The sequence below is a fragment of the Bidens hawaiensis genome, unplaced genomic scaffold (genome assembly GCF_021521415.1).
Source record: "Bidens hawaiensis isolate Kalapana, Puna unplaced genomic scaffold, B.hawaiensis_p1.1 tig00012953_1, whole genome shotgun sequence".
NCBI classification, from domain to species: Eukaryota; Viridiplantae; Streptophyta; class Magnoliopsida; order Asterales; family Asteraceae; genus Bidens; species Bidens hawaiensis.
In genome coordinates, this window is record NW_027492081.1 from 583,812 (window position 1) to 603,818 (window position 20,007).

At 36.1% G+C, this 20,007-nt stretch overlaps 2 protein-coding genes and 1 pseudogene across 3 annotated transcripts; 1 reads left to right on the forward strand and 2 right to left on the reverse strand.

The window, feature by feature from the left end:
* Nucleotides 1–7,001: 7,001 nt before the first annotated feature.
* Nucleotides 7,002–9,088, forward strand: LOC143542652 (B-box zinc finger protein 22-like). The gene is made up of 3 exons (XM_077035193.1): nucleotides 7,002–7,199; nucleotides 8,133–8,558; nucleotides 8,623–9,088. Exons 1-3 carry the CDS (start codon nucleotides 7,017–7,019, stop codon nucleotides 8,911–8,913), a joined length of 900 nt encoding a protein of 299 aa, XP_076891308.1. The 5' UTR covers nucleotides 7,002–7,016; the 3' UTR covers nucleotides 8,914–9,088.
* Nucleotides 9,089–9,503: 415 nt separating this feature from the next.
* LOC143542653 (protein VTE6, chloroplastic-like) lies at nucleotides 9,504–12,448 on the reverse strand (annotated as a pseudogene). Its single transcript, XR_013136933.1, has 5 exons — nucleotides 12,179–12,448; nucleotides 10,210–10,475; nucleotides 9,981–10,104; nucleotides 9,795–9,897; nucleotides 9,504–9,709 (listed from the first exon to the last, which is right to left on the reverse strand). The product of XR_013136933.1 is annotated as a protein VTE6, chloroplastic-like (transcript).
* A 2,938-nt stretch (nucleotides 12,449–15,386) lies between these two features.
* Nucleotides 15,387–19,617, reverse strand: LOC143542666 (protein trichome birefringence-like 42). The gene is made up of 5 exons (XM_077035205.1): nucleotides 19,316–19,617; nucleotides 18,149–18,317; nucleotides 17,272–17,447; nucleotides 17,026–17,184; nucleotides 15,387–15,672 (listed from the first exon to the last, which is right to left on the reverse strand). The coding sequence occupies exons 1-5, from the start codon at nucleotides 19,615–19,617 to the stop codon at nucleotides 15,387–15,389; spliced, it is 1,092 nt and encodes a 363-aa protein (XP_076891320.1).
* Between the last annotated feature and the right edge of the window lie 390 nt (nucleotides 19,618–20,007).

The window sequence follows — 20,007 nt, forward strand, 5'->3', positions numbered from 1 at the left end:
TGCGGAAACGGGAATAACATCCCCGCATAGCAGGAACGTCGACAACTAGATTGTTTGAAGCTTCAAGATGGAATTGGTGGTTTTAACATAATTGATCACTATGTTCAAAACTACCAAAACCTCATGGAGAATCCGCACAACTAGGACTCAACGCTCCTGACTTGCGAGGAGGTTACAGACCTACCCGCATCATACCCAAAGATCAAGCACGAAAGTCGGGAATTTCTGCAAGTGACATTAGGACTTCCGCGGGAAAAATCCCCATGGAAAACCTTAAAACTAAAACCTTCTCAAAAACCCTTTGCTTAAGTCCAAAAGTTCACCTCACTTTATTAAACATTCATGAGAAGAACATTGGACTGGGGGGACTTGAAGAGGTAGGTCCCAGCAGAGCCCAGTTGGACTCGCAAGACTCACCTCAAAGAGAGACGTCTGCGCAGAAACCAACTGGATCGGCAGGACCCACCATGCTCAGAGACGTGACGTCCTTACGCGCAGTACGCAAGCTGTTCCCGCAGGAAACGCCTCCCAATGGTTTCCAAGTACTCCGCCTGTTCCCGCAGTTACGGATACCAGCCATCAGGGAAGGCTACCCGCGCAGCAAGGCTACACGCACAAGGCTTAACACTCATAATAATTCAGTAGTCACCTGAAGGAATGAGCAAGCCGGGAACAATCCCGCACAAAGGCGGGAGGGGGAATACTCCCGCCCAAATGAGCCAGTCCGTACGATACTGAAAGATCTTTTGTACTGTACCTGACGAGGTATGGGCAAAAGATCTGACCAAAGATACGACAGCTCATTGACAACAGTATGGCGAGCAGCATGCTCTTGTACTGTATGTCACTATTAGCCGCTACATACTCACCAACTCCTGTCATACCACGTGCATAGCCGGCAGTTGGTGGAAAATGAATAGTACACAGCAGGCCGGGTCACCGTCAGCCGCTACCTACCCACCAACTACCAGCATGGCACGTGCGTAGGCCACAGTTGGTAGAACAGGAATACTATTCAGCCGGCTACACCTTCTTGGAAACCTACCTTCGGCTTAAATACCCCAAATGGTATGATCATCTCATCTTATCATATACAATCTTGTATCTTACATATTATACCTGATATCTGCTCTAGCAATCTCTTAATATATACTTATATTCAAGAGCAATCTAGTCTGATTCTCACGCCGGAGGGTGGTCACAAGGAGGTACCCCCCCCCCTCCTTCTCAGTGACGAGCTCACGGTGTCTGTTTTGCAGGTTATCAGAAGAACCATCTTTGCCGGGTCTAACCCCTCGTGGGAAACATCTATTTAACCCACAGGTTATCCGTAATCTGCCCGGGGTCCATTAGTGTTTCTTCAATGAGGATACGACACAAGAATGCTAGAACTAATATTGAAGGTGGAAAATGAAGATTTTTTACAGCATGCTAGTTGTTAATGTTTAGATGCAACTGAGCATTTCTATATGACAATCTAAAATTTGATAATTTTCATGTCATGTTTTAAATTATTTCAGAATTCATCAAGTCTATATATAATTATAGTTATAGTTATAATTATCATACATTTATATACAACTATAATGTATTAAAATGAAAAATATAAATAAGAAAAAGTGATAGTAAATAAATAAATTGCACTAGCCCACTCTTTTTAAGTTTTTGAAAACTATTACTCCCAAACATTTGGCATTTGCCTAAGCCACCATAAACACAATACGGGGTAATGTAAATTTTCATTTGGTATAAACGACACCATTTCACACTTCACAAGTAGACGCTGTAAGCTGTAGCTCATCTCAACTAGGGTCCAAACAAACCAAGCTGCTTGTGAGCAACTTGAGCTCGGATCAATAAAAAGCTAGAAACGAGTTGAGTCTTTTCAAGCTCAAGCCTAGTCTGAGCCTTAAATAAAGCTCGTTTAGTTATTGAGTCTGAGCTTGAGCCTTGCGTGTTTTTAAGTTTGACATGTTTTGTATTTCTATGTATTAATTTCACACTCCACAACCTAGCTCGGGCCAAGCTTTGGCTCGTTTAAGGTACAACACAAGCTCAAACTGAGCTTAGGCTTGTTTATGGTTTTACCAAAATATAGAAAAATAATTAAAAACATAGATAACTTAATTAATAATCATAATTGAGTCGAACTCAAGCTTGAAAAAATAACTCACGAGCCAAGCTTTCTGATAAAAAAATGGCTCCACCTTGAATTGACGGTGGTAAAGAAAAAATAAAAATTAGTTCACCAGCTATATTTGTTTTTAGGTGGCAGCAACCGATGGGTGGTGGTGGTGGACTTGATAGTGACGGATAAGATGTGACAGTCGAGGCAGGACCATTTCCAAGAATCCCGGTAAATTTGGGGCTTGGATGAGTAAAACAGAACGTCGAAAATATGAGTTCACTTATTTGCCATTGATTTTTTATTTTTTCATATTCTTTTATTATTTTTTTTTTGTCCCTTTAGCTGTTGTTGAGTTTGTCACCCCTGTCCAATTGCAACGGATATAGCTAGGTTCTTGGGTAAATGACCAAAGAAATTTAATTGAAAATGAGTTTAAATGTTTAATAAGCCTAAACTAAATCTGAAAAGAAAATTGATTGTAAATTTAATTACATGCTTTTATATGAAAAAAATTTAGTCACGTGCTTTTATATGAAAAAAAAGTACATATATATACTTTCTAAAATTCCGGGGCTTAAAAGACATGGCTTAGACTCTGACATTTGAGCCAAAACAAAGTACACCTTAGTACGTATTTATTGATTAAGCAAATAAACGTTTTTTACGTAACAAACGAACGATTAACCGAACGGGTCGGGTTATGACCCAGATATCCCGGGAGGGGGGCATCTATAAGTGATATAAGTTTAATATAAGCTAATATATTAGTATTATGGCCTTAGTTCGATAGCAAACAAGTTAAACGAAAACATGCTCGTTTAACTACCCGCTATAGATTTAAACACGAAAGATAGTTACAAACCAAGCATCGTATCATCTGTTAAGCCGAAAAAGACTTACTAAACACTTATTTGGAATGTTTTAAGCAATCCGTGAAAATATCTTCGAAAATTATTAACGTATACTATGTTTTTATAAATTTATACAAAAAGAGCCGAAAAACACTCGTTTTCTCAATGTTTAACGCACCCGATAAGTTTTTCGTGTCAAAAACCGAACCCGAACTAAATTTGGAACTGGGCTTTCGCAATTGGGCTTGTAAAATCAGTTAATGGACCAAAAATAAGCCCAAGGGGGGGGGCTAAGGGGTTCCGATCGCAATTAAGGAAACCCCCCCCCCCCCCCAGGGTTTTCTTTTTTTATATAACAAGTTGTTTAGATATTTTCATACTTCAAAACTTGTGAAAGTTGATCTCCATCAGATCTTATCATCCAGCAAAAACTCCACGAAAAAAAAAACTAGGTAAGTTCATAAATTCATAAATTTTTAACATGTTCAATTAGATTAGTACCATATAAACATAGTTTGATTACTAAAATTCATTCCTAATCATGTAAAAATCCTAAAAATGGTTCATAAACATTTTTTGTTCATAAAAATGGTAAGAAACCTGGTTTGATAGTTTTTTTGGCCATAAACACGGATTAGAGGGTTGAAACGGCATTTTTACGGTTCAAAAGTTCGTTTTTGTTCACTAGCCGAAACCCTAAGTCAAGGGCTGTTATGTTGATGAAAAATTGCTTGGTTTGTGATATAGGACTTTTATCTAGCCTGAAAATAAGCACAAGAGCTTGAAACCTTGATTAGAAATGCGGAAACGAACCAAACCCGTTAAGGTAATACCAAAACACTCGATTACGGGCTGTTTAGGTTAAGGTTGTGATGGGCATATTGTTAGGTGTTTAATTTTTTCAGAGACATCAGGGACCTTGTAATTGAGCCCCTGTTTAAATTTGGTAATTTTTCAACCATCCGAGAATATTTGGCGAATTTATTACCGAATTGGGACGTTTATTTGGGAAAAATAGTTAAAATGCTTGAAAAAGTATGAAATTTTGTGGAGAACTCGGATTTGGTATATTTTGATCACATATGAAATTTGGGGGCATTTGGAAAAGTGTAAGTGTGTTTTGTGCAAATGCGTTCGTATGAAATTTTTATAGCCGAATTTGGGCCGAAAAGAATATTTTACGAGCTTGTTACATTTTGGAATTGATAAAGATTATTTTGGGACATAATTTGAGTATTCAGGAATTTTTGGAAATTGTTTGGGATAAACGGACAATTTTCAGGCTAAATATAGCAGAAAAAATGAATTTTTATAAATTAATAAACCAGTAATAATTCCAGAAGTATTTTTATAAAAATCTACATATTTTATTTGTTAAGTGACTAAATTTTCATAATTTAATGATTAATGGTTAATTAATTATGCTAATTTGAAGATTAAACAAATTCAATTTTAATAAAAACCGGCAAGTTCGTGATTAACGAACCTGCGAGAATATCAAAACACCAAGAGTGATTAAAAATCATATTTTTGGATTAATTAAGTAAAAACAAACCTTTTTATGAGAAACCTAGACAATCTGGATAGATTGTGCACGTTTTTTCTCAAATCAAACTGAATAAATGGAAACGGGCCCCGTAGCTAATCCGGGACCCTAATATGTGATCTTTTTTTATAACTTAATCATTTTATTGACCAACACATTTACCCAAGCTTATTTCCCCATAACTGTTTTCTGAGCGCGTAAACGAACAACTTGGCCCAGCCGGGAAAACGGGAAACTGAGCCAAGTTCGGTTTTAAGTATTAGACATTGAACAACATCACAACCTAAGCCTATTGTCACTTTTTGGGCGTTCCAGCTATACCCAGATTAGTTATACAGCCCAGTTTAGTATTGAGATTATAATAATAATAAAATATTAATATTATTATAATATTGATTATAGGAACTAGTGATAGCAAACCGAATAAACCGCGAGCTGAAACAGTGCTGAGTATCTACTAAACAGTGAGTTTCATGACCCCACTTCTGAACTGTTTTACGAACTTTTGGGGTGAAAAGCATGTTTGATTACATATACATACATGAAACATGTATTGATGTGAATTATCTAAGTGCTAACACACGAAAGTCCCCACTAACACAGTGATTAACTTCGAGCCGGTGGCTTGTGAATAGTACTATTGGTTTGACAAACCCAAACGGAGCCGGCATGTGTTGCTGAGACTTTACCCCGTTTGCACATGACCATAATTACACAAACACGCTATTTAGTGTTAGACATAGCTACTTGGGGCATATTGTGGGCGGAAAGGGGAGCCACAGTGGTTGATTGAGCGGTGGAAATGAATGCACGCAACACATACAGTCAAGGCTTCACTGTAGCTTAGCATAATTACATCATTTACATACATATATACTTATATCATAATTACAAGTGTTAACTCGTGAATATTCAAAACTGTTTTCTTGAAACTCGTGAAACTCACCAACTCTAGTAGTTGACCCGTTTTAAACTGCTTTTCAGGTGTGCCTAAATCAGAATGATTTGGTGATCTGTTACTTGCCCAATGTGTGTGGTTGATGCTATGTGAATAGAAGCAAGGGTGTTAGTAGTAAGATCGTATAGTTAACGAACTAGTTTTGTTTGTATCACCTAGACTGTAAAACAATGATAGAACAATGAAATGTAATATATTGTAAATTAGTTTGTAATGTTTCTTTATAAACAATGTGTTGATACCAGAGGTGTCTGTTACATTCCCGTTTTATGCTTCCGCATTGTGCTAGTCGGGGTGTGACATAGACAGTCGCTACTTCAACCCTCCTCAGGACCGGCTTTGGGTTGAGGTGGCAGCAGTGGGCCAATGGCCGTGGGGTGGGGAAAAAAAAGTTGAGCATCTCATGATCATGGCTGGCTGGAGGGTGGCGCCGGTCGAACCGGCGGCTGGGGCACGTAATTTTTAGGGGCCAAAACTTTTTGCATCTATATTTTTTATATATACATTTAAAAATATAAAACTTATATAATATGAATTACTCTTTACCATCTTATAATTATTGGGCCTAAAATTCTTTTTTATTCATAATTCATTTAATTAAGTTTAAATTATTGGGCCCAAACTAAAACTAAAAACTATAAAAATTAAATAAAAACCCGATGCAAAATAAAAGAAAAAGCGGTCGATTGAAATTTCTTTTTGGTTCCTTCCTTCTTTACGAATGCTGAACAACGACCAACCTAGCCGACCACCACTGTTGGTTCGTTGTTAACCACCAGGCTCCTCCACGGTTAACCAAGCTTGCCACCAAGGACCAAGCTATTTTTTTTCCAATGTTAGGAGAGTTTCACAAATCGTTGGTAATCGTTAATTACTACGGTATTTTTTTTAATAATATATTTTTCAATATTTATTGTTATAACATTAAGCATCGTTAAAAAAAATTAGCTTATATATTTCTTTACTCGTTAAGGCTATGAGCAACGAGCCTTTTTATTTCGACTCGGCCGAGGTATTCAAATCCTCGGAGGCAGCTTTACCCATAATGATGGATGGCCGTAACCGGGACAAAACGATGGTTGTGGTGATTTGAGTGGCGTTGTGAGAGACAATAGTAGTGGTGACGTACATGCAGTTGTAGTGAGTGGTGTTCGTTCCTTTGAACCCCGCTTTTATTTTGACTTATCGTTTTACTAAACCCAAATATATATATATATAAGCTTTAATTTTTCACGGAATATCAGAGATATTTTCTAGTCTTTAAAGTTCCCACGTACATGCATTTTCATTGGGTATAACTTAATAAACAGTCCCACACACGGTACACTTATCACGTGCCACATACAAAAATAAATATCACCCAACAAAAATTAATAAAAAAATAGGACCTTTGAATTACGAATCAGCATCAGTACATGTTCCCTTAAAATTAAAACCTCCACTTGCTTCTATTTATTTATTTATTTATTTATTTACTCCATAAACCCTAGATAGATAAGATCTGCGAATCGAATCCATTCAACAAGCAAGCTGATGAAGATTCAGTGTAACGTCTGTGAGTCGGCTGAGGCGGTGGTCTTATGCTGCGCCGATGAGGCCGCCTTGTGTTGGTCGTGTGATGACAAGGTTCACGCCGCTAATAAGCTCGCTAGCAAGCATCAGCGAGTTCCTCTCTCCACTTCCAACTCGCATATGCCTAAGTGCGATATCTGTCAGGTATAGTTCGATTCGTGTGTTGAGTTTTTAATTGATTGATGATTTGATTGTGAATTGTATCGATTTGATTATTTAATTGCGAGTTAATTATGAATTTGTGTGGAAATTAGGTTAAGATAGATGGATCAGTTTGACCTAATTACTGGATTAGGTTTTAGGATTATTAGACGTTCTAATTTAATTAGTTTTATTTGAAGTTGATTTGAGTAATTTTGAAGCATATCTATGCATACTACAACTTGTTTGGAAATAAGTTAGTAATAATCGTTATTATTATTATTGAATTTGTGGCTAATTAGGTAGATAGATTGATGATTTTGACCTAATTACTGGATTAGGTTTTATGATCATTAGATGTTTTATTTTAATTAGTTTGAATTGAAATTGATTTTAGTAAATTTGAAGTATATCTACACATACTGCAGCGTGTTTGGAAAATAAGTTAATAATAATCAGCATCATTATTATTGAATTTGTGGCTAATTAGGTAGATTGATTGATTGGTTATTTTGACCTAATTACTGGATTAGGTTTTATGATCATTAGATGCTCTAGTTTTCGCTTGATGCTGCTGATGATGATGATGACGATTTTGGTAATTTTGAAGTATATTTATACATACTATCCAAACAAGTTGGTAATAATCATTCATTTGTCTGGAGATTAGGAAGATAGATGGATCATTAGCATTTTGAGTTTGTGGCTGGTGATTTGTGGTTTGAAATTTGTAGCTGATTGAATAATTTGTTTTTAATGTTCTTCATTATCAGTCTGAGTTTGTGGCTACTAATTTGAGTTTTAAAAGCAGTAGCTGATTGACTAATTTATTCTTAATGTTGTTCATTATCATTCTGAGTTTGTGGGTAGTATTTTGAGTTTTGAAATCTGCTGATTGACTGATTTCTTCTTAATGCTGTTCATGTAATTATACAGGAAACAACTGGCTACTTCTTTTGTCTTGAAGATAGGGCTTTACTATGCAGAAAATGTGATGTTGCAATACACACAGTCAACTCTTTAGTTTCATCACACCAGAGATTTTTGCTAACCGGAGTGAAAGTAGGTCTTGAAGCTGCTGACATTGGTGGATCATCTTCTACAGGCAAGTCAAACTCGGGCGAGAAGACTCTAGAACCAGAAAAACCGCATTCTGTGCCAGCTGTTCAAATGTCAGCCACAAGTCAATTCAACAAAAGTATGCCTGCTGTTCAAGCTGCTGGTGCTGGTGATTTTGCAGCTTCTAAGATGCCTTTAACTGGCAGTTCTTCAGCCGATAGTATTCAATGGCAGTTTGATGATTTTCTTGCATTGACTGATTATAATCAGAATTATAATTACCTGGACAATGGCTCATCCAAGGTAATATAAGTATATGAAAGTTATTTATACTTTTTATGGTATAAATATAATTGAACGTGTGTAGGCTGATAGTGGGAAGCTAGGTGAGTCAGACTGGTCACCGATCCTACGAGCCATGGAGATTGAGCTGGACAGTGAAGATTGCTTGGGTCGGGTCCCGGATGCATCTTGGGCGGTCCCACAGATGGGTTCACCGCCTACTGCTTCAGGACTCAGCTGGTCAAAGAGCCGTCCACATCATCATCACCAAACAGGTTTTGATACTTATGTCCCGGATGTGTGTTACTTGCCAATGCCGAATTTCTATGGTTCTCAACAAAATACCGGTTCTTTTAAAAGGAGAAGAAATTGCTAGTGTGGGTGTGGTGGCTGGTTAGTGTCGTAACCTTAGGTGTGTTTTCATTATGGCATCGTTAGTGTGTTCAGTGTTGTGAATGTGGAACTTGTTACTTTTGTGTTGTGTAGTTTAAGGTTGTTGTGTAACAGATGAATGTTGTAAAGGATGAATAATCACAACAGGGCAAATGTTAAGAGAACATTAAATTCTGTATACCAAATGTCAGATTCTGTGTTTTATTATTTTTTTTATCAACCAAATGATTGAAATGTAGCCTAAGTAGGTTGAAAATGCTACAAAATGCATCTTGAATTTGATATATTATGATAAAATCTTTGTGCTGGCACACAAATATTATCTTGAATTATCAACTGGAAGTCTAGAACGACTGCTCGACACTTGTGCACACAAACACAAATATTGAGGTTCATCTGAGTTGATTTAAGGATTATACTGAACACCAAAGTGATATGTAAACATGCAGCTTATATGAAATTATAGTTAGATGAATAAATGATACAAACTTTACAATGTAGCTAAAATGTAACTAATGTACAGACTAGCTTTAAAATTAGCTATTTATATTAAAAAACAAAAAATAAATAAAAAAAATCACAAAAACATATTTCTTGTCTGCTCAAAAAAGTGGTATATGAGGAAACCAAATGTATAAACTTGAAGATTTGTATCCAATTCCTTTGCAAATGAACACTAGGTTTCATGGAAGCAAGTTTTGAAGCACAAATTGCTGTATCAAGATGGCAAGTATGCAACCAAGAGATATATTGATCACATTGACTGCATCATTGTTGAGCTACAAATGCAAGACCATGATTAGATTCATAGAAAAACACCAAAACCGGTTCAAACATATGCATGAAAATCAAATCTCAGCTTACCCGTTTGAATCCTTCTTTATCTTGAAGCACTGCTCCTATCACACTCTCACCAACATTTGCAATTTGTGATGCCAACACACATGACAGCTTCAGCCATCTTAATCTAGCATCCCCCAAAAAACATTACCAAAACATGTCTTTTTAATGTACGAGAATTAAAAAAAATGTAGAAATTAAAGAATGTACCTCGCCCAGAAAGCAAGCAACAGAGGCGAGAAAAACAGATGCAAGAACACCAGCAACGGTCCCCTCAACACTAACCGCCCCTACTGTTCCCCTTGGGACAACCTTAAAGGTTGTTACTAGGTATCTACACTTGTCAAGAACGACTAAGCGCTGTTATTTCATTAACAATTTATTCTCTGAAAAAAGTGACTTAGATGGTTTTATGCCATGAAATAATAATTGCATAGACTAGAATTGCTTACGTTTTTTTGCCATAGCTTTCCCTATTTCACTTGAAACAGTGTCACTCAACTTGGTACAAAAACTAGCAACAAAACCATGTTCACAGAGGCGAGCAAACGTTTTGCCACTGCCTCCATAAATTGATAGCAAAGCACAAACACAGCCCGCGACACTAGAACCAATCACACTCCCGGGCCCACGCCTACCTTTTCTCTTCTCTGCAACACCTTGTGCTTCCTTTTGAGCCATTTTTATTTTTGTTGCTCCTGTACCCTACAATATCATTATCTTTTATATCAATTTTGAGCATTTTGCCTTAAGTTCATTCAAAACCAAAATAATAAAGAGCATAGCACATAATAAATTAATAATATACAACATCTCCATCAAGATTGGCCAGAAATGGTTCACTTAAATACGCTTAGAACTATACAACTTCAATAAGCCATTAGACATTTGTAAATTTTTAGATGATGTATTCAACAAACAAAAAATACAAAGAACTCAGCTTAGCCACACATCCAAACACCCTTACTTATAATTATCGGACCAATTTCACCTCAAAGAACATTAAATCAGAAAGTACAATGAAACAAACAAAAAATTTACAAGAATTTCTTCAGATCGATACACCTAAAATATGAATTTTACCTAACGTTTTGAAGTGCAGGATAATGATTACAAAAAACATAGCTTCTATTTGCACTAAAATTCATTAGAACTCAAAAATTAGGGAAATTATATTGGATCTCCAATGCAAAATAAAACAAAATACAAAATTTATACCAAAAATTACAAGAAGTCAGTGGCGGATCCAGAAAATTTTGTCAGTGGGTGCCAAAAACAGCCAACCTAGAACGGGTCAAGTCAAACTAAAACGAGTCAAACCAAAATGGGTAGGGTCAAACGAAATTACATTAAATAAACCATGTATAGAAATGTAAGCAATAAATTTCCCCAAAACGCAATAAACAAAATACATATTACACTTGATAAAAACCTTTGCATAATTGTCATGTCACAAAGCTCTTAGGTACAGATAAAAAAAATTAAAGTTAAATAGTGTAGAATTATAAAAAAGAAATGATACTCTGAATACTATCATATTTTGGTCTAATTTTTAATGGTCCGATTAAACTAACAAAATATATTACTATATTAATAACTAATTGATGAAGTGGTTGGACAATTAAACAATCTAAGCTTAATTGTTATTTTGTGAAAAAAAAAAACTAAACTTGTGTTTGAAAAGTTGGCTCGGAAAGTTGGGTTTGGGGCACTAAAAGAAACACGGATTCGAGGTCTTTGAACCTAATATATTAGAAGTTTATAGAAGAAAATACGAATTTGAGGGGATGCCTACGCCCCCCCGGCTCAATACTGAATCCGTCCCTGACAAGAACTTCTTCAAACTTATGATACCTATAATATCAAGTTTACCTTATTTTCCTAAGCACAGACTCATGATTATTTCAAGTTATCACAAAAATCTTAAGCTTTTATTTTACTAAACAGGTCTAACTTATCAGAATGCTGTAAGTGTTGGGTCTAACTTAAATTAGAAAAAAATAATACAACAGATCTACTCTAAACACGTGCAATTTTGAAAGATTATGACGACACGCTGTAAGTGTTAGGTCTAACTTAAACAGGTTAAGCATGTCAAGACCTGTTTAAACACAAATTTAATTGTATCCTATACACGTTAATCTATTTATGACACGCAACCTGTTAAGCTCAAACCCAAACTTATTTAACTCCATCTCGTGTTAACCGACCCGTGCGAGAAATTGTCATCCCTAACTGAAACCTGTAACAAGAATTTTACCTTATATTTTACCAAGTACAGGATTATTATTATTATTATTATTGTTTCAAATTATCCTACCAAATCTATTATTATAAAAAAAAATTAGCTTTCAGATCTACACTACAATATTGAGTGACTAAACTAATATTATATTAATGTTACTCACAATGACGAAGTAAACAGCGACAAGAAGAAACCCAGAGGGTCCAAAAGCGCGCCAAATGAGAGTACCGAGCAAGAAGGCGGCGCCGATGCCGGAAAGAGAGAGTCCGGCAACGAGAAGCGGTGATCCGAGTAGGCAGATGAGAATGTTGTTGAGAATAGCGGATTGCCACGTAGGCGGTGATGACTGAGCCAATTGGATTGCTTGCTGAAGAAGCCCTAGATCGGGTAGGTTAGATTGGAGTCTAGCGGATGGAATTGAGTCCATGTTTGGTTTGGTTTGGTTTGGTTTGGTTTGGTTTGATGAGATTCAGTTGACGAGGGAATTGATTTCGTCGTATATTTTTATGAGGTGGTTTTCCGTCGTTCGGAAGCAACGGGTGTGATTGTTGAGAGCCGGGTCAATTATGTCGGGTTGATGGGTTTTGGGTTGGCGTGAGAGCCCGAGATTCCTCAACCTTAGCCCAACGCCCCAACTTATATGTCTGTCCTGGGCTAAAAATGAACCAAAAACCGAAATTTGGGTTTTTGAGTTTTTGGGTTCGCTTTTGTCGGTTTTGCCATTTGTTCTTGAAATTTTTGGGCCAAAAAAGTAAAAAAAAAAATTGGCCCAATTAGTAAATCTTAATTTTTTTCTTAATTAATAATTAATTGATTATTAGACATTGCGGCAAAAAAATATTTGGGTTTGAGTATTTATTAAATTTTTATAAATTTCTTAAAATTCAAAATAGTTAATGGAAATTTATAAAGGGGAGGGTTAACGTACAAATGAAATTAACGTGCTAAACATGAGAATCAAGTAGAGTAATTATATATACAAGTAGAGTAATTATGTAATTACGTAATTACTCTATGATGTAATTAGATAATTACTCTACATGTATATATAATTGCTCTACTTGATTCTCACGTTTAGCATGTTAATTTCATTTGTATTTGATCCAAACCCATTTATAAATGCGGTTCGGTTTGGTTTTTCGGTTTTTATTACATGCTAAACCAAAATCGGACCAAAGTTCTTTTGTTACGAAAACATAAAACCAAACTGTCAGTTTTTGTTTATATTCGGTTTTTCAGTTCTGGATCGTTTTTTTAGCTTCATGCACACCCCTCCTTTGACCAATTTAAAGTATCCTCATTGATTGACTAAACATGGTTCAGCCTTTGTGAGCTGAAACCAAAATTTGAGATTTGGGCACTATTTGATTTATGTAGTATGTGGTTCTTCGTTCTTGTCTTTGAGACATTGCCTATAAGTTTCAAGGGTTCTTGTGAGTCGTGTTTATTAACTTTCGTAGTATGAATGATATAATCATATAACAAATATTCTTATTTCTTATTTGGTAGGATGTATGGAACAAGACATGGTACGTATCCCAAAGCTGAAGACCATGTCAATACAGACAAGACATGGTATGCTGTCCACGCTTCTGATAAAATTCTCGGAAGACTTGCATCAACTATTGCCATCCATATGCATGGCAAGAATCTTGGCACCTATACACCTAGTGTTGACATGGGCGCTTTCGTCATTGTGGTATCCCCCTAGCGCACCTCTGTTTACGTTTTTATAATGGTATTAGCATGAAGGCGTTTTGATGTAGATAATATAGGTAAATGCCGAGAAAGTTGCGGTTTCAGGCAAAAAGAGGACCCAGAAACGATACAGACGCCATTCGGGATGACCTGGTGGGATGAAAGTTGAAACATTTGACCAACTTCAACAAAGAATTCCCGAAAGGATTATCGAGCATGCGGTTCGTGGGATGGAAGAGATCTATTCACTCACCTTAAGGTGTACATGGGCCTGGACCACCCGCACCAAGCCCAAAAGCCGATCGACTTACCCATAAGAGACAAGAGGATACAAAAACAAACCAAGGTTCTTTCCACTTTTCTGACTCATCATTTTAAATTGTACTTTCAAATTGCACAAGATGTAGGGTGAATGCAAAGTTAATATAATGCTCACTTATTTGCAAATTAAAATCTAGTTCTTGAGCAGTTAACAACAATTCGAGGGAAGTGATGAAAGGAAAGTAGGATTAGTTGTCGTTAATTTGGATGAGTTAATTACATCGCATCTTTTATTTATAGCCGAACATTTGACGTAGTTGACTAACCAAACAAACTAAAGTTTCAAAAGATGATGAGCTAAAACGATCAGTATGTTGTGAATATTACCTAAGGACCGATAAAGCTGGCCAAAGTCAGACATGAAAAACTAAATGTAGAGCTAAAACAAAGGTTAAACGATAAGACATATCACTTTTAGATATATGCTTTTGATGTGTGTATATACAAATGAGTTGTTTGTTCACGAACAATCAAACCGGATACAGATTCGAAATGCTGGTTTGAAATAGGTATGGGTTTATATACTTGGAATCCAGTTTCGTAACGGGTTTGGGGATATAACTGGTTTTAAGTTCAGTTTGGAACCAATCCAGTCAGATCGGATCTAGGATGGTTTTCATTTAGAAACCGATATCTAAATCGATCCGGTATGGGGATCAAACTGTTTCAGATTTTGATACGTATCAAAGTGGTGATCGATAAAAGAGAATAAGAAACTAGAGAAACACAAGAAATCAAGTTCAATTCATTGATACCCATTCTCATTACTCGTTGTGTTTAACTGTTTTAAGTACAAGATGAACGAACTAACTATTCATTATTACAAAGACCCCCTAATCTATTTAATAATTACATCTAAGTCCCTCTAATATTTGTTACATAACAGATTTGGTTTGAGCCGATTCGTTCCGATCCAGTATGAGTTTTCAGTAAAAACCAGCTTCTAAACCGATTAGATTTGGGCTGAACCAGTATTGACTGTATGTGACATGATCCCCGCGGCTTGGCTTGGGTTTTGTACACCACTAGGTTGGAAGAGATCTATTTACTCACCCCTTAAGATGCACAAATCGGGTTCTTTTTTTATTTTCTTATTTTTTTTTCTCAAATCTAAAGAATTCCAGGTTCGGTCAACAAAAGTCAAAGTGGTTCCGGTTCCAATACCGGTTACCGGTGGCCGCCTTGACCATCCACACCAAGCCCAAAAGCCGATCAATTTGCCTAGAAGAGACAAGTATACAAAAATAGACCTAGATGGGTAGGCGATTAAATTATCCTCTTCCCTTTAAATTTTCATTCAATTTGAACTTCCAAATTCCACAAGGTTGTTTTTCAAGCTAATTACAAGAAATCTAATTCTTGAGCAACATATTGTACAAAATTTGGTTCCAAGTATCCGGTACACCAGCGAGGCACCAGTGGCTGCAGTCCATTCCTCTATCACCATACATAGACGGGTGCCCGTCTTTTCTTAACTGTGTAAGAAGCGTTATATCCAATAAATAAACCGGGTTTTTCATTTCCGCCAATACGTCTTTCACCACCTCGACCCCCGGGTATCTCCTTCCCGGGTAATGAAGTCCCCGAACAGGCAGTGTTTGCCCTTTACAATTCTGAGCACTCTGTTCGTTCCAGCCTCTATATCACATAAATTCAATCTACATTAGAAATTTAGAACCGAAGGCAAAACGCCTGCTGATTTATTAAGATTAAGTTAATGATGTTAGAGGGGCGGTGTTTGTAGGTTGACGGGTCGAACCTAACAAGACACGAGTTTTCGTGTTATACAAACACAACTTGCTAACCACCCGGAAATTTGATTTTGTATCACATAGAAATACTTGAAAATTACAAATTTACAACAAAATATATAAATGTATATAAAATAGTTATGTTTAAACTATAAAACATGATGCTCATATGTTTTATCATTAACATTTTGGGATCAAACTCATAGTTTGTTTGATTTATGATCTCGGACCGTGGAAAAAGCCGAAAACTGAACCATATGTGACCGGAAAAACTGAAACGGATCGTGTATTCGGTTTTTGGTTCTGTTCCTAACCATATCCGAATTGTGAATTTGGTTACCAGTTTGGTTATCGGTTCTACAAATCTTGCTTATTCAAATAACCCTAAATCTTGCTTATTCAGATAATCCAACCGAATTCGATCGAATATACTGAATAATAACCGGTTTAATCGGATAACCGGACTGAATAAATCGGTTGAATTCAGTCTGGTTAGACACATTTCTAACTAGGACAGATTCACTTTTCGATTAAGGCAAAAAAAGATAATAATAAATCAAAACTGAATTAATTGATATATTCGAACCGATGAACACCCCTAGATGACGTAAAACATATATTTTAAAATTTCATATAAATAAATGTGTTAAACGGGTCAATTTGTGAACCCGCCAGTTCAATCCAAAAATAGCTCGTTCGCCTAATTGGCTAATTGTATTCGCGTATTCAGCCGGAACCGTTTAGACTAACCCTAATCCATAAATTTCATGTTGATTCATGTCGTTGGAAATTCACAACCCTAAAGATTATTATTAACTAGAACCCATAATTTTCAACTTTGAGTTGCAATATAAACTTTTTTTTTCGCATCAAGTACTTTTTCAACAACAATTTCAGACATCTAAATATAAGACAATGACAAAGTTTGATACATCTTTTAATAGAAAATTTTGTCGGTCTAGGTCAAATGTATGTGTGTAGATTGTAAAATGTACATATATGTATGCGTGTATATTGTAAAATGTACTTTTTATTTTATCGCCGAGCTGTTGGAGATCAATGCTGGTGTTGGTGCACGAGAATCCAACACCAACTGGTAAGTACGGGCCAGTTAACGTACTTAATTCCATATATTTTGCACATTTACAAACTAACATAGTAAACCGCAAACATGAAACAATCTGCGGCGCCAAAGTTTGCTTTTATACTATATAGATAATTATTAATTAAGGGAGTTTACCTGTCATGGATAGCAGAAACACCCTGGAAAAAGACCCGGGTTTTTTTAAAATCTATATATGAGTCAACCCATTTGGCCCATGTAGTCAAAGCAATCTTGTAAGCTAGCATTCGGCCCATGTCTCTGTATATGTCATCACCAACTTGATAGTAGTCCCATCTGCAGCCAAAACCATACACATAAAGGAATCGCTGCATAAAAAAGTAAGCAGTACAGTGTTCATAATAAGTTGTAAATGGAGCATACGTTTGACGGGTTCCGGTGTGGGTCCACCAGTGATAGCTGTTGAAGATGAGAATATCCGCACCTTTCCATTTGCCAAACCTGGTGATGGAGTCCAATTTCAGAATCCGACCCCTTTTCTCGACCACCAGGTCTACTAGAAACCCATTTTTCAAGTACATAACCGAGACTCCATATTCCTGAAGTCAATACAAAAGTAAATGTTCAAATTTGGATTGTTAAACCGCCAACCGAATTAAAAAAACATCTTAAACTGGACGACTTGCTTTGGTTCGGGTGGTCTGGTTTCAACTAGGGATATTCATGCTTTGACAGTTTAGCAATATAACAGTTTAGTTTTGACAGTTTTAATTGTTTTCTATGATTTTCAAAATCATTATTTTGTATTAATATTTTAATTTGATAAAATGAAAAACAAGTATGAATGAAAAAGGTTGAACGACGATTCAAAGTTTCAAACTATACCAAACCGTTGAACCACAAAACTGAACTTATATAGAATCGCTTGCATCTCAAAGCGGCGACTTGCTTTTGTTTAGACGGCGGTTTTAAACACATCTGATTTTTTAACGTTTACGACCACCCCTAGTAGTTAAGAGACAGGGATGCTCACGGTCCAGTTTGGCCGTTTTTGAAGAATCTCTGGGTCGAAATGGTAACTACAATTTTTGGTTAAACTAAATGAGTTCGGCTTGGCCATTCTGACGCCACACTGGTTCTGTTTGGGCCAATGCTTTACTTCTTAGTATCAAAGGGGATTATAAACAAAAACTTAAAACACAAAATCAGAATGAACGGTTGATATCCCATCTCAGGAAGGCTTATTCAGGTATCAGGGGCAGTACAAAAAGGTATGATTCAAATGGGAATGTGAGCTTACTGGGAATGAAAGAGTAGAAAGCGGTCCCGTAATCTGAAATGTGTGGTTAGAGGGAACAGTGTGATAAAGCATGCACGCTAGCGACTGCCATTGATTCGAACTCAGCGAGTCACCGACGAACATGATCTTCTTACCCCTGTTCATCTTCAAAAACTTCTTCCCATTAAACCTGCACATTTACATTCATTTACTACTTAACCTTACAAAAAAAATATCAAAAATCCAATTCAAAATGGGTCGTGTCCGCTGGTCGGCGAGTACATCCCGACAAGAACCCAAACCCGAATATCATTAAAGACACATCAAAGACACATGAACCTGAACACAACCCGTTTGACATTTTGTTTTCACATATTAATGCTTAAAGCTTATATATTTCGAAGAAAACTACAAATGTATATAAAACACTTGTGTTTTAGTTGTAAAATATAATTTAATTATAAAACATGGGGAAGGTTCATGTACAAAATAACTTTAACATGATAACGTAGGAAACAACACCATTCTACCAAAAATGAGAACGCAGAAAAAAATATCAACTATAGTATCAATCTACATAAGCAATGATTTATAATAACAAAGAAAAACCTAATAAAAACAGCAAAAGAATCAAAATTAGCAACAAAATAATAACATCAAATACTTATAGCGGCATAAGAAAAAAGCATAACAATAACAACAAAATGTAAATCAACAAATACTTATAATGTCTCATAATCAGAAATTAGCAAATACGAACAAAAAATAACAGCAAACAATTATAAAAACAAGCCTAGTAATAACAACAAATTGGCTCTCACTGTTTTTATGTTAAGAATAAAACTAAAACTATAAAACATAACGCTAATTTTCTTTTTAGTTGTAAATTTTGGCATAACTTACCAAACCAAATTAATTAATTACATAAAACACATTTAAAAAAATATATATAATACGAAATAAATATGTTAAATGGGCAAACCGTAAACCCACCGGGTTAACCAAACATGACCCGTTTAGCTAAATGCGTCCCCGGGCTCGTGTTGGGTTCATGTCGTGTCGGAATAAAAAATGAACACAATTAAATTTTGAACATCTAGAAACAAATCATCAGTTTTTAAAGCATAAATATTTTCATATTAACAGATCTCAAAACTAGAGCTGATGGTAAGAGAAATGTTAAATGACCTGTCAAATGAACAGCCGTTGGGCTGCCATCTGAAGTTGAGGTACAGTGTATCATCTCTCCCGTTCTTCTGGCAGTTCAACCCGGGGTCTACAAACGGGCATTCGGATCCGTTGTACAGCGGGTACGATGGATCCACAATCCAGCTGCCTTTGAAGAAGTTGCATTTGTTTGACTGTTTAGTTGCTAGGTGTCCATGGCCATGGGCGTGAGGTAGAAGTAGTAAAATGGTGAAGAGACATGATAAACGTGCAGTGCCAGTGCCAGTGCCAGTGCTGGTGGTGAAGGATGAGGCTTCGAACATAGCGGCAGGCAGACAACAACAAAAAAAGGCTGGGAGTGGGAAGTGTCATTGACTTTATTTCTTGAAATTATAGCCCCGTGCCTGCACTTGGGAGAGTTTTTTCAATTAATTATTTGTTTTTTTTAAATATCCTTTTTAATTTACTATAATAATAATAATAATAATAGTAAATAAATAAAATGTTAAAAATCACCGACAATATATGCTACTTCTAAATCTGTAAACTTTTGTTCATCATAAAATTCGAATCCTTATACTACTAAGATAGAAGAAGCATTTTGGTAGGACATGTGATTTGCTAAATTTTCATTGTATACATCTATAGCCATATTGATGCAGGAGAATCTCCTACTTTAAATTATTATTTTACTATCTTTTAGTATTTTGTGT

Bases quoted from the DNA above. Each gene is read 5' to 3' on its own strand.
- LOC143542666 (XM_077035205.1), bottom strand. From the start codon at position 19,617: ATGTTCGAAGCCTCATCCTTCACCACCAGCACTGGCACTGGCACTGGC. The intron at 17,185-17,271 runs GTATGCTCCATT...TTTTGGCTGCAG, and splicing joins CACACCGGAACCCGTCAAAC to ATGGGACTACTATCAAGTTG. The intron at 15,673-17,025 runs GTAAACTCCCTT...TATGTGATATAG, and splicing joins GTTTCTGCTATCCATGACAG to AGGCTGGAACGAACAGAGTG.
- LOC143542652 (XM_077035193.1), top strand. From the start codon at position 7,017: ATGAAGATTCAGTGTAACGTCTGTGAGTCGGCTGAGGCGGTGGTCTTA. The intron at 7,200-8,132 runs GTATAGTTCGAT...GTAATTATACAG, and splicing joins CTAAGTGCGATATCTGTCAG to GAAACAACTGGCTACTTCTT. The intron at 8,559-8,622 runs GTAATATAAGTA...GAACGTGTGTAG, and splicing joins TGGACAATGGCTCATCCAAG to GCTGATAGTGGGAAGCTAGG.